Source organism: Salminus brasiliensis, chromosome 1, assembly GCF_030463535.1.
Source record: "Salminus brasiliensis chromosome 1, fSalBra1.hap2, whole genome shotgun sequence".
NCBI classification, from domain to species: Eukaryota; Metazoa; Chordata; class Actinopteri; order Characiformes; family Bryconidae; genus Salminus; species Salminus brasiliensis.
The window spans coordinates 85,979,623-85,997,554 of NC_132878.1; the positions used below are offsets into that span (position 1 = coordinate 85,979,623).

At 39.7% G+C, this 17,932-nt stretch overlaps 1 protein-coding gene across 1 annotated transcript in view; it reads right to left on the reverse strand.

The window, feature by feature from the left end:
* Nucleotides 1–17,932, reverse strand: part of tmem145 (transmembrane protein 145) — a 51,129-nt gene that overhangs the window by 27,884 nt on the left and 5,313 nt on the right. The window contains exon 2 of the mRNA XM_072691745.1: nt 2,245–2,319. Within this exon, the coding sequence (XP_072547846.1) occupies nt 2,245–2,319 (75 nt within the window). The remainder of the gene's footprint in view (nt 1–2,244; nt 2,320–17,932) is intronic.

Consider the following 17,932-nt stretch of genomic DNA (forward strand, 5'->3'; position numbering starts at 1 on the left):
CATTGACTAGCAAGCATTACAAGACAAGTCAGTGTAATACAGTGCAATCTGAATATAACCAAGTTTACTGTGCTAAACAAAACATTAACAAATATGTCCATCTCTTTAAGCCTATTTACATGTTAAGAGTAAAATGCAATGTTTGTAGCTACCTTCCTATCTAAATAGCTATAGCTATTCAATGCACTGTGTTCTTAAAACGGGGCTCAGTTATGATGGCTATAGCAGAAATAAGGAGAACTACTAGCTCAAACTGTATGAAATAAAGAGTAAATGGTAGGAAATTGTGCATTGTTTATGCTGAGCTACAGATAGTGTCATATTTTGTTTACTCTAATTGGGCAACTCAGGTTTTTTGGGGTAACATTAACAATACATTTTGTCACATTTCTGTCAAAATATTGATGGGGGTACAGAATTAGAAACTTGAAATAAAAAAAATGTTACACAAACTTTACATATAGCTTTAAGTAAATGCCTGAAGAGAATGTCTCGCCTTTTACACCAGTATGTTTTTTTTATATCTAGTGGATATACTTAGTATTACACACTATGTAAAGAAGGGAATAAGGAAAAACAGCTTTTTATGTTTATTTTTTTTACAATAATATATTACAACAATGTGATCACAGAAAAGGTCTACCATGTGGTTACAATGCCCGTTAAAGGGTTTATTAAAAAAATTACCGTAATGACAGTGAGGGCAACTAAGCTTGTATTCCTTCGTTCAACAGCTCAAATGTTGTGTGCACAAATATTATTTCATAATTTTCTAGCAGCAGCATATTTTTATACTGATCTAGGTCCAGTTTCCCAAAAGCTACATAATTTAAAGCTCATATTACAGTAAATGACAGCAGAGCATTTAAAGTGACTCTTTCACCATTTAACAGTGATCTTTGTGTTAAGAGGCAGTCCTGAATGTTTATAAAGACATTTGTTGTGTTCGTTGTGAGGAAGCTGAGATGTGGACTGAAATGCTCTCTGTTCTCAGTGCAACACTTTTGGGGTGTGTGTTAAATTAGCTTAATGTGCTGTAGCCTACTAGAGTATTCACTCTTATGTCAGACTAGTTAGACTAGACTACATTATAACAACCTCCAATATTATGGAGAATCAACTCTCAGGTCTGCACTCCAATTTACTAATGAGAAAATCATCTAATCCAGTTGCTGAAAGTAGAGGGTTCTTAGACTGGGTGGTTTTGATGTAATGAGGTAGAAATTGTTTTATGGCAGTTTACTCCAGTCACAGTGTTATCTGACAGTATAATACTCTGATAACCTAAAACAAATATTTGGGGATACTATGGAGGGAGTCTTTGGATGGAACATTCCATGACATGTAAAATAAACATTATCTGAATCACTCCACTAAAATACTTAATACTAACTTTAATATGTAAAGTACAGAAAATTATAGTTTATCATTTATTATTTCATGAAACATGCAATTTACTTTAAAGCTTAGGTTAAGGTAAAGTCATTTTGTAAGTAAAAAAGTAAAAAATGATCTAAAAGTAATTGTAAATAGAATATGTTACTATACAGTGTTACTGTCAAAAAAAAAACTTGTATCTCCATTTTTGCCAATTTTGGCTGACATAAATTAAATCTGATATTTATTCTTTACATTGTGTCACAATGTCATGATAAATGGACCAATAGAAATGCTTCAAAATGATCTGGAATAAAATAATTATACATTCATTTCTATTAAAAGTTAAGAAGTTGTATTTCTTTTTCTGTTGCCCCTTTAGAGATACATGGTTTTGTGTGACAGTGACAATACATTATGGCTGTTATTATAATCATCTTTTAGATTAGATTACTTGTAATTTATAATTATATTGTACTAATAATTATTTTGTAATATCTGTGAATAATAATAATCCCAACCCTGAAAATAAACATCACTTGAAAAACCCACTAAATTCAAGTTCTGTAAAGCTTGTCCAACCTTGCAACTGTAGCAACTACAGAACGCATTTGTGTGCAGAGCACAGATAGGTCACTTCTGCCTTGATCATCAGCAAAACAGTACAGCCCAGTGAGACAGCGGGGGCTTTGATGCATCACCCAGGTATTCAGATCACCAAGATTAATCCTGTTGTGGTGTCAGTATGACTATTCCGTTGCATTTATGCCAGTGCTATAACCGATAACAAGAGCAATGCATTAACAAAGACAATGGAAATACAAAGAAGGCTGGAAATTCCTTCATCTGCGTGGGGTGTAGTCTTACCTTAGGGTATCGGAACTTAAAGTCCAGTCTGCCAAAATCAGTGAGGAAGCAAAACCTCGTCAGAAACACCCAGTCCTGTAAGAGAGAAAAAAAAGAATGAACGTGTCAGTAGGATACTTTTAAATTCCTAGAGGTGCTCTAAAGTGCACTTTGGCCAATGTTGGGTTTATTAAATCTGTTAAAATATTTTCGGTGCCTATTGTCCACAGTTTTCCACTGTGTTTTCTATTTAGTGTTTTGTGTTTACCCTTCTATTTGTTTGGTACAATGTTTGGACCAAAGTATTGGGACACCTACTATTTCAATGTTTCTTCTAAAACCAACAAATTAAAAAAGTTAATCCCGGGACAGATCACTTTCTACTAGATTTTGGAGCACTGCTTTAATTACATTCAGCAATAAGAGCATTAGTGAAGTCACGTTATTGGACAAACACAACCCCACCTCATCTTCAACTCCTAAACTCAGCCCACAAGTATTGGATGGAGCACCAATCATCATTCAGGAGAACACAGCTGCACTGCTCCACAGCTCAGTGCCAGGGGACTTCATACCCCTCTAGCTCATGCCTGGCATTAGGCATGGTGCCAATAGGTTCGTGTTTGCTACAGAGAGTCCTGTTCTATTGGCAGTACTTCTCTCCAGGGACTAGAGAAGTAGCTGTGTCTACAAACATTAGTCCAAAAAAATGGAACCATCTTCACAAGTGAAACTGACAAAGATTCTGTAGAACTGGGACAGTTTTTCCAGCCTCCCTCCCACCAGCCTTCACCATTCTTAGCCTCGAGCTAGTCACTGGATCTTCCCAGTACTTTTAATTCTACTCCCACTAACATCAGCTGCATGTTATGCCTGGTGTTTAGAAGCTACAGTCAAACGTCCCTATGCTTTTAAATCAGGCTAGATGTTTTCAGGAAGGCAATGACAAATCTCTTCACTGGACTGTAGGATTCTTTGCTTTATTACACATCCTATCAACAGGCAACTAGCGAGCCCTTCCTGAAGGCCTCTCTGTCCTTCTTGCTTCACATAACAGACTCTCAGGTACTTCAGGGATTATTTGATGCTAAAATCGGCCCTGTGGCACTGAGAAGTCATTTGTGAGAGCATTTTGCTCAGTGGGATACATCACTGCCAGATGCATTTGCCCTCTAGGCGGTGTTAGCTCAAGGCTCTGGGGTACAATTTTGGTGTTGGTCCCCAATTTCAGGGTTAAATAAGGGCTGCTACTGTCTAACTCCATTCAACAACAATTTGAATATCCGTTAGAGGACATTAGACTGATTTAAATGTACATTCACTGAATTATGGAGGTAGTCACATACATGCCTACAGTGAACAGAGGATGAGAGAATGTGTGTGAGCGGTAGAGAGAGTGCAGGAGATATGGAAAAATAACACAACAACAAATAGCCAAGAGCTGGCCTAGATCTGGTGCTACTGAAAATGGTACCAAAAAAAGTGTATAAAGTGCTTACTGCCACCAAGCACATGCAATATCAGACATATCAGATATTCATCAAAGTAAGATATTTAGATGTTTTAAGATGTCATGAGGTTGCAATGAGCAACCTATTAGTGTGTAAAGCTACATACATAAAACAAAAAAATTATAAGCTGCTTTCCAAAGCCTAGGCTGCATATCTCGGACGAAGTGTCATAGAAGACCAAAGTGAAGGACCCTTTACATACAGCCCAGAAAAGCAGCTTACAGTCAGAGCAATTTCGAGGACGCAACTGATGTATCCTTCCCGGCCCTTAGTTACCCACAGTTCTCTCATTTTTGTGATCGGATCATGCCCGGATTTCACTTGACTGCATTAAAAGCCAGATGTAAACACCCCCAAGACGCACTGTGCAGGGATTACGATCACAGTGGATTACGATCAGATCACTCAAACCACATTCGGAGGTGGTCACAGACGGATCTCGTCCACGGAATGCGTTTTCCGTGATCAGATTGTATCACGCAAGTGGAAATACTTCTTTCAAAAAAAATTTTGAAATGTTAATATGAGTAATAATTACTTTGGATTTTGGCTTCTTCTGCTCCCTCTATCTCCTTCTATTTGTGTGTGTGAGTGTTAGTGTTTGTTATATATTACAATATTTGTTATATTACTGGTATTTGCTCGCAGTATTAGAGTCTGTTCCCTGGCGAATCAAATCTCAGAGTAAATGGCCGCCCACTCATCCAGCCCGATCTGTTAAAAGACTGGTGGGCTCCCCTTTAGCTGTATCAGTCCAGCTGCCACCCACCATACTGACCACCAGGCTTCCCTAATACCCGTCTTTACCACCCAAAGACAGTGAGGCTAGTTATGCTGTCTGAGTTTCCTGGTCACAGGAATGGCTGTGACATCACAAGGCAGACCTATTCAACAATCGGCTGATGATATGGGCAGCGCTTATGCATTTACATTTATATGTAAGGCATTTAGCAGACGCTCTTATCCAGGGCGACTTTTACCCAAGAAAAACATCAGCTATTTTAAATAGACCAATAATTCAAAGACACCTCCAAGTTTAGACACTACTAAACACAAGTCAGTAAAGGTGACGCAGCAACTTTAACTGTCACAAATCTGAGAAAGGCAGTTAAAACCTGGCCTTAAGACTGGAAAGTCTACTGGTAAAAAGTGCACAAATATGAGAAGTCTGGTTGTGGTCTAGCTCAGAGTGCCACTTTTAACTCAGCAGCTGTGAGGAAAGCAAAAAAAAAAAAGCATCAAAAAGTGGTTTTGCCTGAAGCTGCAATTCATGAACTGACAATTTCCGAGATCTGACATTTTGTTAGACAAATATACCTAAAACTGTGGTTTCAGAGTCAAACTGAAAATGTGCCCTGAAAGACAGTGAGTATGTGGCAAACCAGCTCTTTTATGACTGTGCTTAGTAAATACACAGCTCTGCTAGGCAATAGGAGACGTATCTTAGCACTCTCCCACTGTACCTTGCCAACATTAAAACTATACATTAGTATATGTGACACTGGAGTGCTTGTGCTTTCTTCCTGACCATTAATCTAAGGTGATCAATAATAATGTGCCTTATTAGAAAGTTCAAAATGCATGTACCAAATTATTTACACGATTCTGTCATCATCAATTCTCCAAAAGTGGGTCATTTAAAATCCTGCAGTGCCCACTGGTTGTGGTCAATGGTTTTTAATTCCACTCCACAGAAATCTTTGGCAAAAACATGCACCCCTCCGCCAAAAAACAGAAGAACAGGGAGACAATATAAAGCACGATGCCAGAGCCAGAGCCAGAGCGGAGCAGCCTGAAGAGAAGGATGTGAAGAATGTGTTTAAGTGGCCCAGTCACGCTGACAAAAACAATGCACTAAATTTACTTGAACCCAATGTTCCGAGCTGCTATTTAGGGGGCTTTCTCTGCTGTTAACTTACTGGTGAATCATTTTTGATCCTCAAGACAACACAAGGGTTAATTCTACTCAAACAGGTGCACTGAAAAAAGCAGCATGCCTAAAAAATATCCCCCAAAAGAGAACCTCTTATTAGAAGCCCCTCTACCTCTACATGCTTATTTAAAAGTGCACCATTTAGACCTGATAATAATATACGCTGTACGGCCTTTGTGCTTCAGTAGCTCTGTCTCAACTTCCAACAAAGTCTACAATGACCTTCTTGTTGATCATTTCCATGACAACACTATAGCACTCCAAAGCCCCCTGGACAAAAGACCTCTTCTCCGTGCCTCCTTGACCAAAAACTCAGCCCAACCCGATCAGAGTAAGAGATAAGGGTACTACGTTTCTTGGTTTGCTTGCTCGCTCATGCACTCTCTCTCTCTCACACATACACACACATACACATACGGTGAGGTCAGTCAGCCATAGTAAGCAATCAGACAAGTCCCCACCCACACTGAGGACAAAAACGTAATTTCTTTATACTGTCATAGCAACGGCCACATGCCGAACGTTGCAGCTGCCATAGAAACCAACAGAGTCAACAACTCTTCTTATGTCTTATTTAAGACATACTTTTATCAGCTCAGCTGTTCTCCCCAACTCTTCTCTTCAATACAAGCCCTGAACATTCCTTTCCTGAGAGTTGTTGTGCTGTCCTTCAGATTTGTAGACTAAATGTCTGTCCTGTCTGGCCTTCTTCTTCTTTCTCATTAACAAATGCTACAAGTGAACACATTACAGACATTCATTTGGCTGTATGGGCATTGGCAATATTTTTGTTTTTGACCAGATATTAAGTAATACTTTGCACACCCCTGTTGAAATGGAATGTTTTATTAATGTTATAATATTGGAAAAAATAAAAAATCACATAAAATATTCCATTTCACATTTTGATGTATTATGTTTCACAATATGTCGAATCAAGCAAAATACCTGCACTTCTGCATTGGTTAATAATAATAAAATAAAATAAAATCTTAAGTCACAGTTGTACTGTTTGTACTGGCTTTTATTGAGCACATTGAGTAAACATCCAAAGTGCAGGCTGGAATAAGAAAGTGAACCCCTGAATGTAATAAACTGTAGATTAGTGGTGGGCAATATAATATAACATATTGTGGATATTGTCAGTGCTTAAAAAACACTGACCAACTGCACATTTCCTGCCTAAGGCTACAAAAGTGTAATTAGTGCTGAAAACTTTGTAAAAAACATTGTACAAAGTACCACTTTTAGATCGCAGTTTTTAAAATCTGCCACTGCTACATTTTGCATTGTCGGTGCATAAAAATATGTGTACCATAAAAATTTATTTAAATTTCGTGACATAATATTTTTACCATATCGCCCACCCCTACTGTAGATCCCCTTAAGCTGCAGTCACAAATAAGATTTGCACAATTCTGGGGTAGAATATTGGAATATTCATCCCTGTAAAGGTGGCCACGTTCTCCTGTAAAGTGTTCTAATACACCTTTGAATTCATTGTTGTGAATTCAGTGAATGAGTGCAAGGTGTCCGGGCCATGAGGCTCCCTCCACCATGCTTCACAGTTGGGATGAGGCTTGGTGTTGGTGTGTAGTGTTCCTGAGTTCCACTTTCGTGTAATCTGCCCATAGTGAATTTGTGGACTCTTAGAGAAAGAAGGACGCTAAGAGTAAAAAGAGTAAGAGTCTAAATCAAAAAATCCTACATTACTCACCTCAATTTCCCTTAAAATGGACGCATCTGCTAGTCTGTATCTGTTAGTGCAGTATCACTTACCACACTTCAGATGAGAGAACTGCCTGCAGTCAGTGTGGTTAGAATCTTAAATAATGGATCATGCTTTACTGTGACACTGGATGATGTGAATCTTGAATGAAGGCAGGTCACATCCCACAATCCTGTGTAGCACAACTCATGCAGTGTAGCACTGTTAAACCGTGACGCCGCTTTTATGGCGCTGATGTTACAGTTTTTAAGTAATCACCTTCCCTATGCTACATTTCCTTAACAACAGCAGAAAGTTTAAGATCTTTCACGCTTTTTTTTAACACGAAATGCCAGTCAAGGAACCAACAGAATCTTAAAGCTGGAGTAGATTATTCTGTGGAAACCAGTAAGTGTAGGCTAGTTTTAAAAGAATTCATATTTCATGAGATTTGGCCACAATGTAAAAAGCATACACTATAAGTCCAAGAGTTAGAGATGAGGTGGGGTGGTGATCATCAAACATCCTGATCTCAACAATATTTTTGTCGCTGAATGCAATCATATCCTCACAGCAATGCTCCTAGTAAAACACCTTCCCCGAAAACAGTTAATCCAACATCCGCAGAATAAACTAGAAAGAGACAATGAATGGGCAGGTGTCCCAATACTTTTGTCCATATAGTGTATCTTTTACATATTTCCACCTAAGCCAAAAACATATATATAAAACAGTACCCTGTCCCTAACAACTTTGTAATTTTAAACAATGCATTGTTTTCTTGCATTGATTAGGCCTACCAGTTTAATCCTTGTGGTTTTGGTTTGTCCAGTTTCAAATCTCAAAAGCATTTTGAAATCTGATGCATTGTTAGACATTTGGGTTCTGGTTAGGATTAGGATTTAGGAGTGATACACTACCCCAAGACACTTCCATTTCTTTAAAAGACCTATTACGGTCATATGAACAAGCCTACAGACAAATAAAGAGTGCCATGTGATTCAGTGATTCCCTGAACTGAACAACACTGCAACTAAGTTATGTCAGAAATTGCACTCCCAGTCCAGTATATTCACTTACTGGTTTAATGTCTACAGCTTATTAAACCAAGGTTAAAAGCTCATTAGGTCTCATGAGTCCAAACAGCAGTAGGCCTCACTGAGTTGTCATCATCATCATCATCATCATCATCATCATCCTGGGAAAATCCTCATTTCAACAAAGCAGGAGAACACACAACCAGCTGTTTAAAGGCCGAGACTAACTGATTAAACAAGTGAAATCAAATGTGCTTCAACAGATGATCGAAATGACAACCTGCCACCACACCCGGCCCTTGCAGATAGGATTGAGTAACTCTGCTCTACTCCATTTATCAGTGATCAGTGTTTATCGGTGCCTGACCACAGTACCACTGCTGGCCAGATATTATCTGGATGGCGGACCTCCACACAGTAGTGACACTGACATACCAGCACTGCACACACTGCCATAAGTGTATCAGGCATGGCTAAGTTGCAGGGGTCTTTAACACAAAAAAGGGTCACTGCTAGGCTTTAAGGGACCCAACACCAAAAAATATGGACGGATAAACACAAACTTCAGCAAAGTTTCTTTATCACAGTCCTTGAACCGTACACCAGCTAACTGGACAAAATAGGTAGACGTTTATAAGATAAGATACGATAAGATAAGACAATCCTTTATTAGTCCCACAGTGGGGAAATTCTCAGCAGCAAAGGGATAGCAAGACATTCAGATGCAAAAAGTAGATAAGTTACAAGTATCAGCACAATAAAAAAAATAATAGAAGTCAAAAACTTCTAGGAAAAACAATATTATTTACAGATAACTGCAAATTGACCCTTAATTGCACATGGGAGGGAGGGGGGCGGGAAATGAAAAAATAGTGCACATTGTATTGTTACAGCAACCATTGAGTATGGATTGGTATCCAAGGACTGAGACCTTTCAGTTAACCTTCCAGTGTTTAAAAAGATCACCTGTGTCCACCAGCTGAGGTCTGGACATCCAGTATCCAACAGACGGAGCTGCATTTTTCTCTCTATCCACCTCATTCCGCCAAGATTTCGTTTTTCTGCCGTCATGTTCAAGTTTCATTCTAATAGTTCTCATTTCTACAGGCTGCTGCTGTGGACACTATTCATAAAGGACCTTAAAGGTGTTAGCTGTGCTAACCCAACAGGCTATTTAAGCTGGTCCTGGAGGCACACTGCCCTGCACATTTTAGTGGATTCCCTGCCTTGACCCACCACTGCAGCTCTGAAAGGACTTGTTAAAGAGCTGATTGGTTTAATTAGGTGTGTTGGGAGCAGGGAAACGTGCAGGGTAAGGTGCCTCCAGGACGAGGGTTGAGGGACACTGATTTAGAGCATCTGCTCTCACTATTTTGTGGAGGACAATCTCAGGTATGAGGATCTGATGCAGTGGACATGTCAGGTGTTTGTGAGACTATCACGTAAGATGTTAGCCTAAGAGCTAATTTTGCTAAGAGCCTCCCTAGCACCCATTGCACCAACTTCAGTGGAGCTACATAAGCGAGACGTTTCTCTGGATAAGGATGTTAAAAAACGCTAAGAGCAGATTACTGAAATTCCTCTCCTCCTCCAACTATGGTGACATGTACGATATGTACAATAATCATTACTGTGTTTGAACTGTATATCAATGGATCTGCTGTCCCACCTTTACATTCAGGGTATTTGTCTGATGCTTTTATCCAGAGCAACTCACATTTATATCATGTTACACAGGTAGATGAATGTAGTGTTAGGAATCATGTCCAAGGACTCTTATTGGTGTAGCATAGTATACTTGCCTAGTCAGGAAAATAAAACCCTAGTCTGCCACTAGTCATGCTACACAAACCTCTTAGGAAAGAATGAGATGCTAAGTCAAAGTTTGCATTATGCTTCTTCTATGGATATTTCAGGATTATGCATTTTTAGGCCTACAGTAGATCCAGTAGTTTTTTATTTCTTACAATACTTACAATGCAATCAAATTGATTGTCTGATCTACTGTAAATCTAATAGCTTCATCCATTATTTTAAAAAAGACATTTGACAGCTCCTTGTCTATAGCTAATCAACCCAGTCACCCAGACTGTCTGACTGGTCACGCTAAATCATGATCTCACACTCTGACACTCACGGCCAGCAGAACCTCAGGGTTAGCGTATGGTGCTAAATGTTTGGCCAGGATACCTGCAAGTAAACTACATTTCCCATCAGTAAACCATGTCTAATGCCAGGCATGGGCTAGAGGGGTTTAAAGCCCACCACCTTTGCGCTGTGGAGCAGTGGAACTGTGTTTCTCTGGAATGTTGGTTGGTGCTCCATTCAATACTTTTGAGATGAGCTGGGGAGTTGGGGATGGGATGGGGTGCTAATCACTCAACATCCTGAACTCACTAACACTTTTGTCACTTAATACAATCAAATCCACCCAGCAATGCTTCAAAATCTAGTCAAATTTTAGGCAGAAAATTTAGGCAGTTACTCTAATAAAAGCAGGACACACTCTTTTTAATACCCGATTTCACAAGAAACAATGAATGCGCAGGTGTCCAAATACTTTTGCAATTATGTGCAGAAAAACAATATTAATATTTCAGCATTTTTACTGTTTTACAACCACAGGTAAGCAAAGCAAGAGATGGAGGAGCTTATAATTATAAAGTGTTTTATAAATGTATCTATTTTTGCTGTTCTGCGAGCACTTTCCAGCCTCCCACAAGGAAGTGAGCGGAAGCTGTTGAGTCCCATTTGAATAATCAATTATGACTGGAGCACACACATCTTCCAAGCCTATGTAGGGCAGGGACTGTCATCATCTCTGGCATCTTTTGAACAGACTTTAGCACGCAAACCAAGGCACCTTTGATGGGCGAAGCTTTTAAACTAGGGGTGTAAGAACATCTTGCTATCTCGAAGTATTGTGATATTATATTTTGCAATACTGTATCAATTCTCAAACTCTTGTCACAGTATTGATTTTGAATTAGTAGTTGTCCATGCAAAGACTGGCGGCAGACGATGGTTCATTTTGTGTTGTGTTTAAACCCCCGACCCTAAGATTTGTCCTAAAACTTGTTTTTTTAAAAATAAATAAATAAAAACACCTCCTCTCCTCTCTCTCTCCTCGCTAAGGCTCATTAAGAATTAATCACTAATCAACTACTCATGTCACCTTAACTCCGCTGTGGCTCTGAATGATTTATTACTGTGGTTGCACAATAGACAGCATATAAATACACTTACATGCTCACTCACATACTCACACACACACACACACACACACACACACATGTTTTTTGCTGCTTACTCAAGCAAATTCATTTAGAAACAACAAAACGAATGTCAGAGTTACAAGATGTCAACTTTAGTAAATAATTATCATTGAGTGATTCCTGACTTTGCAATCCATATGTTAACTTGGGACACTGTATTCTGTTGGGATAATCATGGAATTTGCTTTTAAACTCGCTTTGAGGGGAGCACTTTTCCATTCTCTTCAAATTAATGTGATATCAATTAAAAATATCCTAGCATGGTTGAATAATGAGAGCTCGGTATACGGAACTGAAACCCTGAAACCTCAGTTTTCTCTTCATTGAAAGGAAAACAAAACAGAGCTGTAAGACTGAACAATTCTAAAACCCCAAAACTGCTACGTGACCAGCAGAAGTTCAGGGCTTGCACATGGTGCTGAATGTTCTGTTGTCCAGGATACCTGCAAATAAACTACATGTCCCATCAGTGAACCCTGCCTAATGCCAGGCATGGGCTAGAGGGGTGTGAACCCCCCTAGTATTGAACTGTGGTGCTGTGGAACTGTGCTTTCTGGAATGATGGTGCTCCATCTACACAAGGTTAAAAACTAACCCAGCTACAATCTCTTCAGCTAGCTAACTGCACATCGATCTGAGAGAACGTGACAAAAGGACAGAAACAGTATCTGGTACTGCTGTAATCAGTGTAGATTTCGCACTGTTTATGCAGTCTTGCTGACTCAATAATAAAATACTGTTTGTTTGTTTTCCATTATTTTCGGTTTGTTTCTAATTCATCTTCTATAATTTTAGACAAAGGCATGTGATCCACTCGGAATATTGAACATTCTCCATTCATCTTCACTTTGGTTGGTGGGAGTTTGCTGCACAACATATCCTTGTCATTGTCATGGATCTCTGTGATGGTGTTGAACAGAAACCCGGCTATACTGCACCTCAACCTTTTACCCCAAGCAAAGTCATCTACTATTTATACTACTTAAACATGCACTACATTTCTGTTCTGTTCGTTTAAAGATGCCCCAGATAGGAAACGTTCAAGCCTAACATCGCCATTACGTTCATGTGAGTCACATGATGAGCGTCTGTAAACGTCTGACCACAACAGTGTACTCCCAGACCACAAGCCTTTGGTGTTGCAAAAAACTACAAGACCTTCGATGAGGTTCCACTACACAATGCCAGTGCATTTGCTGTAGAGCCAAAATACCTTCCAGGGACAAATCTCCTCATCACAGACACACTGTCACAACACAATGTGGAGGAAGAAGTTTAAGCTAATGTGGCAAGCATGGGGGAACACACTGAATAGACAAGGTTAGGTAAGGACGACGAGAAGACAGACCACACAAAACACTGCAACTCTGTGGCACTAATAGGTCAGCAATATCACAGTCAAAGGGGACTGCTGAGTGAGTCTAATAGAGTGCTACTGCACAGGCAGAAATGTGTAATTCAACCAATTTCAGTAAAGAAGAAGCTTAATAGGATTTACACAGGCCATCAATGACTAGCTAAATGAAGCAAACGTGCTAAATTGCCAGATATGTGAGCAGGAATAAGCATAGACATCAACAATTAGAAGATGCAGTGCGATCACTGTCAGAGTTAACACTACAAGTGAGGGTCTCTATGCTCCAGTGTTGGCTGATAGCCAACACACTCGCCCAAAACGGTAGATTTAGAGCATTTTCATGATGACAAGGGTAGTTAATTAGTAAAGCAGGCTAAAATACAACACAGTAACAACAACACTTCCCTGAATTCATACTTAAGCATCTATTTAATGGATATATAATGCCATAATATTTTCTTAAACATAATTTCAAGGACCGCAGAATTCAGAATTGGACCCCCAGCACCCCCTATATCTATACTCTGCACAGAAATCCCACTGAAAACAGAGTTGCCAAACAGACTTTGGCATTTTAGATACCCCAAATTCCATCAAGTTAGATGAAATGCATGTTTGCATGTCATGGTATCCCGTAACAGCTCATTAGAGACAATGAGCCTCCCGAGTCCACAATTGTAGCAGAGAATATCATTTTGAGCACGTCGCTTCCTCACCTCAAAAGCCTCAGCCCAACGGGGAGGCGGAAAGGGTTGTGCAAACAGCAAACAAGATCCTATTCCTTGAAAACCACTTTCCTGCCCAGCTCAACTACAGAGCAACACCGATTACAGCCACAGGCTGTAGCTCTGCACAGCTCTTTATGGGCTGTCAACCATAACAACCAAAGCTCCCAAGATACACTCACAATCTTCAGCCACAGTGGCCTGACTTAGAGGCCATACCAGAAAGAGACAGGAAGGCAAAAGATTCTCCCCAGTCTTCTACGATCTAACATCTGGCCCAACTACAGTCCTGACATGAGAGAGACTGGACAATACAGGCCACAGTGACCAGTGTAGTGACTAGGCATGGGGAGCTCCAAAGAAACAAGACATCTCCCATTGGTACAGCACTGGTGGCACAGCAGACCAAGAACAACTGCTGGTCAACCGTCTAGAACACCTGAGGCCCAGCCATTAGAAAAGAATGGCAAGATCCCAGCATCAATGATTCCAGTTACACCAGCAACATAAACAATCGCGTTGCACTACGGACAGGCTGCTGTGCAACCAGCTAGATCCCAGCACTGAGGAGGTAAGTCCCATTACAGATGTTCTTCTAGGGAAAGAAAAAGTACATGTTGCTGGTATTTAAATCCAGTTCATAAAGTCATGGTGGTGCTTCTCAGGGGGACACAACCCCCCCCAACCGAAAGTCGACTAAAACATCTATGTGTTAATGCATACGAATGATCTTCGCTCATTTGCTTAATCTATTAAGTATAGGTAAGTGGTCTAACACCTTAACGCCTTTCTCCTCCCTCAACATTCATGTTTTAGTTGTCTCTTTAGCTTTCATATAACATACTATTCTTTTATTTATTATTTTTTAGCTACTGTCTCACTAATGTTTTTAGTCTTAAGTCTTCACTCTTATTGATTTTTATCTTTTTATTATTTTACCATTTTTATGGCGTAAACCTTTTATTTTTTAATTATTATAACTGAAATAATACTTAATTGTTTCATATCTTACTGTTTTTATATTACATACATTCCTCTATTTTCATTTGCTAATCTATATTTTATGTATCAGCTCAGCTACTCTGTAAATAAGAGTATAACCCTTAATGTACTCTGAGTTTCAATAAAGGTTGGTTTATTGATAGATTTGCAGAGGCTGAATTCCGTTGTTCTGCTGTGAAATGCCCATAAAGTGTGCTTTCCTTTCCTTTCCTTTCCTTTTAAAATCAAGCACAAACACAATTCCTTCACAGGGAGATCAGTTTTGGTCACTCTTTTGCAGAATTCCTTTTATTTAGTCCCACAGCAGGAATTTCAAGCATGAACTGCCCATTAAGGGTGTAAGAAAATACTGATACACTTCAGTGTAATACTGTTCTGATAAACCCTGTAAATCCTGACTGCTAGGTAGCACTTTCTTCAGACCCCACTGTTCTGACTGCAGTAAGTAAACTTTTCTTTTACTCTGATTTTATGTATATGGGGGAGTTTTTATACTATTTCCTCAAATTTGATATATAATATATTGCTTATAGTACTTATAGTACATTTTGAATCATAACTCCTGTATTCACATAACATAATTCCTGCATCGCCAGTCCACCATCCTACTGCCCATTTAAGATACTGCCACTGTCAATGAGATTCAATCACACTAAACCCTTAATTTATTTAGAGATAGACACACTCACACTTCAGTTTTACACTCATCTTGCTTCCAGGCCTCTGCAGAAGATCATTCCGAAAAGCTTGTGGGTCACCAAGTTGTTTTTTTGGCAAATGCGAGACCATGGCTGCTTGTTAAGACCCTCCCGCCTTCTTCTCATTTTGAGTGATGCTTAGAATCAGCGACAGTAATCAGTCTGGGTAAGGCTTGTTTAATTGATTCCAATTCTGAACTAAACTGATTAATTGAGTCACTGAAGGGGCAGTTACCTTCTCCACTTAGGATCAATTAGTGTTGAATAACTTTTTCCTTTCAGAAAATGAAATGATTTAAACGTGTAAAGATATTGTTTTTACTAAATTTTTACTTAAATTTTTAAACTCAAGGTTTGTCTTTGTCTTACATTAAAATGTAAAGATCTAAAACAATGAATTGTGACAAATATGCAAAACTAGGAGACACCAGTAGGAAGCAAAGTCCCTATAGTTTAGTACTGCCAATAGAATAGAACTCTCTGGAGCAAATAAACATGAACCTATTGGCACCATGCCGAATGCCAGGCATGGGCTAGAGGGGTATAAAGCCCTGCATTGAGCTGTGGAGCAGTGAAACTGTGTACTCTGGAATGATGGATGGTGCTCCATCCAGTACTTTTGGGATTAGTTTGGGAGTTAGGGATGAGGTGGGGTGGTGATCATCCAACATCCTGACTTCACCAAAATGCTCTTGACAGGTACCTGAATGCAATCAAATCCTCACATCAATGCTCCAAGATGTAGTAGAAGCCTTCTCCAGACAGTACAGACAGTTACTTCAACAAAAGCAAGATAAACTCTTCTTTAATATCCTTGATTGAGCATGTGTCCAAATACTTTTGTCCATAATAGTGTATGTGATTGCAGGTAACAACAGTTGACATAAAATAACACACAAATCAATTAATGAATGAGATGTAACAAATGATCAACAAATAGTGCTCTACAAATGTCATGTGATCTTTCTGTAAGGGCAGAACCCTTATCTCGGACTAGACAGTCCACACAGCATCATCAGCATGCTTGAAAACATAGCCATCCCAGTCTAGCACCTCGCTTACATCTAAAAGGTGAGAGGAACCCTGCTGCTCTTTCCTGGTTCGAGAGAGCAATGCTGAAGTGAGTGCTTGAGCTGAAATCCCTTGCTTTCACAAGGTCAATTTTGGGCCAAGCAGCCCAAGTGAACGCCAAGTGTGAGTGAACGAGGAGTGAGGGTTTACTTGGTAAATAAGTCATTGAACAGGTGATTAACCCACTGCGTGAGTGACTGGGTGAATGAGCGATAGCAGAGGGAGAGAGTAACTGGGTGTCTTTGGTGAGATAAAAACAACCGTGAGATAAAAACAGAGCTTGTTCAAGCTTTAGCATATACATGGTTTTTAACTGCACATAGAAGATGGTAGTTTGAGGCCAGAATAGTCTTTAACAGCAAAGCCACTTTCCAATATGAGAGGACAGACGAGTCATCTCACAAGCTTGAAAATCAAGAGATAAAGTTATACTGCATTCTCCTATCCACAAGTCTTCATATCAATACCTGAACTACAGCCTTCAAACTGCTCTGAAACCCTTCCATGCTCTGAAAATCATTACCGTAAGCTGCTTGAATTTTCTTCATCAGTATATCGCTGCTGTCCAGTGAAAACCTTGCATCTCTATTTTGTCTGTTTTTGGAACCCTGTAGCTGCTCTGAACACTGTGCAAATAATTCTGGAGTAATGGAGTAATTGGGAATTTCCCCACTCCAGAGTACACAGATGCACTGGTCCAAAGCTCAACTGTACCCCTCTGCTGCTGAAACCAGTCTGGAACTGGAGCTTAATTAATAGCCAGGATGAGGGTTAGGATTAGATTTTGGGTTAGGGTTAGATTTAGGGTCAGGGTGAGGGTTAGGATTAGATTTTGGGTTGAGGTTAGGGTTAGATTTAGGGTCAGGGTGAGGGTTAGGATTAGATTTTGGGTCAGGGTGAGGGTTAGGATTAGATTTTGGGTTAGGGTTAGATTTAGGGTCAGGGTGAGGGTTAGGATTAGATTTTGGGTTAGGGTTAGGGTTAGATTTAGGGTCAGGGTGAGGGTTAGGATTAGATTTTGGGTTAGGGTTAGGGTTAGATTTAGGGTCAGGGTGAGGGTTAGGATTAGATTTTGGGTTGAGGTTAGGGTTAGATTTAGGGTCAGGATGAAGGTTAGGATTAGATTTTGGGTCAGGGTGAGGGTTAGGATTAGATTTTGGGTTAGGGTTAGATTTAGGGTCAGGGTGAGGGTTAGGATTAGATTTTGGGTTAGGGTTAGGGTTAGATTTAGGGTCAGGGTGAGGGTTAGGATTAGATTTTGGGTTAGGGTTAGGGTTAGATTTAGGGTCAGGGTGAGGGTTAGGATTAGATTTTGGGTTGAGGTTAGGGTTAGATTTAGGGTCAGGGTGAGGGTTAGGATTAGATTTTGGGTCAGGGTGAGGGTTAGGATTA